General features: G+C 42.8%; 1 protein-coding gene across 1 annotated transcript in view; it reads right to left on the bottom strand.

Moving 5' to 3' along the window:
* Positions 1 to 5,000, bottom strand: part of LOC135543712 (short transient receptor potential channel 4-like) — a 130,713-nt gene that overhangs the window by 13,815 nt on the left and 111,898 nt on the right. The window contains 1 exon segment of the mRNA XM_064971079.1: positions 801 to 995. Within this exon segment, the coding sequence (XP_064827151.1) occupies positions 801 to 995 (195 nt within the window).

Here is a 5,000-nt window from a genome sequence, read left to right as displayed (position 1 = left end):
GATATGATTTGAGGTACAGTAACTGTCAAAATAAAGGAAACACCAACATAAAGAGTATTTTAATAAAGACCCCGGAACAGCTTCAATGCACCGTGGAATAGATTCTACAAGTGTCCGGAACTCTATTGGAGAGATGTGACACCCTTCTAAGACAAGACATTCGATCACTTGGTGTGATGGTGGTGGAAAAACGCTGTCTCAGATACGGCTCCAGAATCTCCAGTAAGAACGGGTTGAGATCTGGTGGGTGAGACGGCAAAGGTATATGGTTTACATTCCATTTCAAACTCATCAAACCATTCAGTGACATCTCGTGCCCTGTGGGATGGGGGCGTTGTCATCCTGTGGAGCCATAGCCACGGTAGTTAGCAGGTCAGGTAACCTCGTGGTTAAACGCGTTGGGCCAGTAACTGACAAGTCGCTAGTTTGAATCCCACTAACGGTCACGGCATAAAGCTCAAAAATGTGAAGGAAGAACCACTGTAGCTCACTATCGGAAATATTTATTTTATACAGTCATTATTGATCTCCTTTATCAAGGGTGTGTGTGTGTACGTGTATGTGTGCGTGAGTATGTGTGTGTGTGTGTCACCTATTCACCCCCACGGTGCCTGCCCCCTGACTGTGTGAGTATATCTGTCCTCACTCACCCCCAGGGTGACTCCCTCCTGACTGTGTGGGTAAATCTGTTATCACACACCCCCAGGGTACCTGCCTCCTGACTGTGTGAGTATATCTGTCCTCACTCACCCCCAGGGTGCCTGCCTCCTGACTGTGTGGGTATATCTGTTATCACTCACCCCCAGGGTGCCGAAGGTGTCAGTTGGTTTGGAGTGGGGCATCTTACAGACATGTCTTTTGGTCCAACACACCAGGTACCACACTGACTTGGGGCTGGGTACGATATTGAAGGGAGAAGGTAGAGTACCCCCCTCCTCAAAGTAACTCATCCACAGCTTGGTCCTTGCAAACTTCCACTCAATGTCTGCGTGGTCCTGCATAGGTTGAAATGAAGAGGAAATTCAGAAACTCTTGGATGACAGTGGACAGGGTTAAATATACTTTTATTATTGTTAAAAGTACAACCGACATGTTTTTTGGTCTTAAGCCTTCATCAGTGTAACGGCTTTCTTTATGTGAAGGAGAGTCGGACCAAAATGCGGCGTGGCTATTGAGATTCATGTTTAATGAAACCCAGGAAAACACGAATCAATACAAAAACAATAAACGTAACGTGAAAACCGAAACAGCCTAAACTGGTGCAAACTAACACAAGACAGGAACAGTAACAATCACCCACAAAAACCCAACACCAAACAGGCTACCTAAATATGGTTCCCAATCAGAGACAATGACTCACACCTGCCTCTGATTGAGAATCATATCAGGCCAAACATAGAACTAGACAAACTAGACACACAACATAGAATGCCCACTCATATCACACCCTGACCAAACAAAACATAGAAACATACAAAGCAAACTATGATCAGGGTGTGACAATCAGGGTTTTCACTCAGGAGAGAGAACACTGTAAAACATATATGTGTTAATTCAACTAAAGTTTGTAACAATGCTGCTTTCAAATTGTAAGACAGAAGGTCAACACACTGTTTTGAAAAATTTCATTTTTTTTGTTGAGTTGACTTTGGAAAATGAGCTAAAACAACTAAAATGACAAATTATGTTTTACAACGAAGATTAACACACTAAACTAGAGACTGAATGAGCAAGAGAGAAGGCTGAACACACATTGGAGAGTGATAAGTGAGAGGTGTGTGGAGAGAGGAGGCTGAACACAGATTGGAGGGTGATAAGTCAGAGGTGTGTGGAGAGAGGAGGCTGAACACAGATTGGAGGGTGATAAGTCAGAGGTGTGTGGAGAGAGGAGGCTGAACACAGATTGGAGGGTGATAAGTCAGAGGTGTGTGGAGAGAGGAGGCTGAACACAGATTGGAGGGTGATAAGTGAGAGGTGTGTGGAGAGAGGAGGCTGAACACAGATTGGAGGGTGATAAGTGAGAGGTGTGTGGAGAGGAGGCTGAACACAGATTGGAGGGTGATAAGTCAGAGGTGTGTGGAGAGAGGAGGCTGAACACAGATTGGAGGGTGATAAGTCAGAGGTGTGTGGAGAGAGGAGGCTGAACACAGATTGGAGGGTGATAAGTGAGAGGTGTGTGGAGAGAGGAGGCTGAACACAGATTGGAGGGTGATAAGTCAGAGGTGTGTGGAGAGAGGAGGCTGAACACAGATTGGAGGGTGATAAGTGAGAGGTGTGTGGAGAGAGGAGGCTGAACACAGATTGGAGGGTGATAAGTGAGAGGTGTGTGGAGAGAGGAGGCTGAACACAGATTGGAGGGTGATAAGTGAGAGGTGTGTGGAGAGAGGAGGCTGAACACACATTGGAGGGTGATAAGTGAGAGGTGTGTGGAGAGAGGAGGCTGAACACAGATTGGAGGGTGATAAGTGAGAGGTGTGTGGAGAGAGAAAGCTGAACACACATTGGAGGGTGATAAGTGAGAGGTGTGTGGAGAGAGGAGGCTGAACACAGATTGGAGGGTGATAAGTGAGAGGTGTGTGGAGAGAGGAGGCTGAACACACATTGGAGGGTGATAAGTGAGAGGTGTGTGGAGAGAGGAGGCTGAACACACATTGGAGGGTGATAAGTGAGAGGTGTGTGGAGAGAGGAGGCTGAACACACATTGGAGGGTGATAAGTGAGAGGTGTGTGGAGAGAGGAGGCTGAACACACATTGGAGGGTGATAAGTCAGAGGTGTGTGGAGAGAGGAGGCTGAACACACATTGGAGGGTGATAAGTGAGAGGTGTGTGGAGAGAGGAGGCTGAACACACATTGGAGGGTGATAAGTGAGAGGTGTGTGGAGAGAGGAGGCTGAACACACATTGGAGGGTGATAAGTGAGAGGTGTGTGGAGAGAGGAGGCTGAACACACATTGGAGGGTGATAAGTCAGAGGTGTGTGGAGAGAGGAGGCTGAACACACATTGGAGGGTGATAAGTGAGAGGTGTGTGGAGAGAGGAGGCTGAACACACATTAGAGGGTGATAAGTGAGAGGTGTGTGGAGAGAGGAGGCTGAACACACATTGGAGGGTGATAAGTCAGAGGTGTGTGGAGAGAGGAGGCTGAACACACATTGGAGGGTGATAAGTGAGAGGTGTGTGGAGAGAGGAGGCTGAACACACATTAGAGGGTGATAAGTGAGAGGTGTGTGGAGAGAGGAGGCTGAACAACGGATGAAGAAAATGTTTAAAAGAAGAAGACTGCCTGAGACTGAGACAAGAGAGACAGGCGATTCAGAATAGAATAGCACTTATTTCTAGTATAGTAGCAGTATAGCAGTAGTGTAGTTGTGGTATAGCGGCGGTATAGTAGTAGTATAGCTGTAGTATAGTAGTAGTATAGCAGTAGTATAGCTGTAGTATAGTAGTGGTATAGTAGTAGTACAGCTGTAGTATAGTAGCAGCATAGCTGTAGTATAGTTGTGGTATAGTGGTGGTATAGTAGTAGTATAGCTCTAGTATAGTAGCAGTATAGCAGTAGTATAACTGTAGTATAGTAGTGGTATATGATTAGTATAGCTCTAGTATAGTAGCAGTATAGCAGTAGTATAGCTGTAGTATAGATGTAGTGTAGTAGTAGCATAGCTGTAGTATAGTAGTAGTACAGTAGTAGTATGGCTGTAGTATAGCAGTTGTATAGCTGTAGTATAGCAGTAGTATAGCTGTAGTATAGAGTGGTAGTAGTATAACGGTAGTATAGTTGTAGTACATTGGTAGTATAGATGTAGTATAGTAGTAGTATAGTAGTAGTATAGCTGTAGTATGGTAGTTGTATAGAAGTAGTATATCTGTAGTATAGTTGTAGTATAGCTGTAGTATAGCTGTAGTATAGTAGTAACATAGCAGCAGTATAGCTGTAGTATAGTAGTGGTATAGTAGTAGTATAGTAGTAGTATAGTAGTGGTATAGTAGTAGTATAGCAGTAGTATATATGTAGCATAGAGTAGTATAGAAGTAGTATAGCTGTAGTATAGTAGTAGTATAGTAGTAGTATAGTAGTGGTATATTAGTAGTATAGCAGTAGTATAGCTGTAGCATAGTAGCAGTATAGCAGCAGTATAGCTGTAGTATAGTAGTGGTATAGTAGTAGTATAGCAGTAGTATAGCTGTAGTATAGCAGTAGTATAGAAGTAGTATAGCTGTAGTATAGAGTAGTATAGCAGTAGTACAGCTGTAGTATAGCAGTAGTATAGCAGCAGTATAGCTGTAGTATAGCAGTAGTATAGTAGTGGTGTAGTAGTAGTATAGCAGTAGTATAGCTGTAGTATAGCAGTAGTATAGAAGTAGTATAGCTGTAGTATAGAGTAGTATAGCAGTAGTACAGCTGTAGTATAGTAGTAGTATAGTAGCAGCATAGCTGTAGTATAGTAGTAGTGTATAAGTAGTATAGTAGTACTATAGTAGTAGCATAGCTGTAGTATAGTAGTAGTATAGAAGTAGTATAGCTGTAGTATAGTAGTGGTATAGTAGTAGTATATTAATAGTATAGTAGTGGTATGGTAGTAGTATAGCAGTAGTATAGCTGTAGCATAGTAGTAGTATAGCAGCAGTATAGCTGTAGTATAGTAGTAGTATAGTAGTAGTATAGTAGTGGTATAGCAGTAGTATAGCTGTAGTATAGTAGTAATATAGAAGTAGTATAGCTGTAGTATAGAGCAGTATAGTAGTAGTACAGCTGTAGTATAGTAGTAGTATATAAGTAGTATAGCTGTAGTATAGAGTAGTATAGAAGGAGTATAGCTGTAGTATAGTAGTGGTATATTAGTAGTATGGCTGTAGTATATAAGTAGTATAGCTCTTGTATAGTAGTAGCATAGCAGCAGTATAGCGGTAGTATAGTAGCAGTATAGTAGTAGTATAGCTGTAGCATAGAAGTAGTATATCTGTAGTAGAATAGTAGTATTGTAGTAGTATAGCGGCAGT

Source organism: Oncorhynchus masou, chromosome 8, assembly GCF_036934945.1.
Source record: "Oncorhynchus masou masou isolate Uvic2021 chromosome 8, UVic_Omas_1.1, whole genome shotgun sequence".
NCBI classification, from domain to species: Eukaryota; Metazoa; Chordata; class Actinopteri; order Salmoniformes; family Salmonidae; genus Oncorhynchus; species Oncorhynchus masou.
The sequence above is the reverse complement of the archived record's forward strand: the minus strand, read 5'-3'. Positions and strand labels throughout refer to the sequence as shown.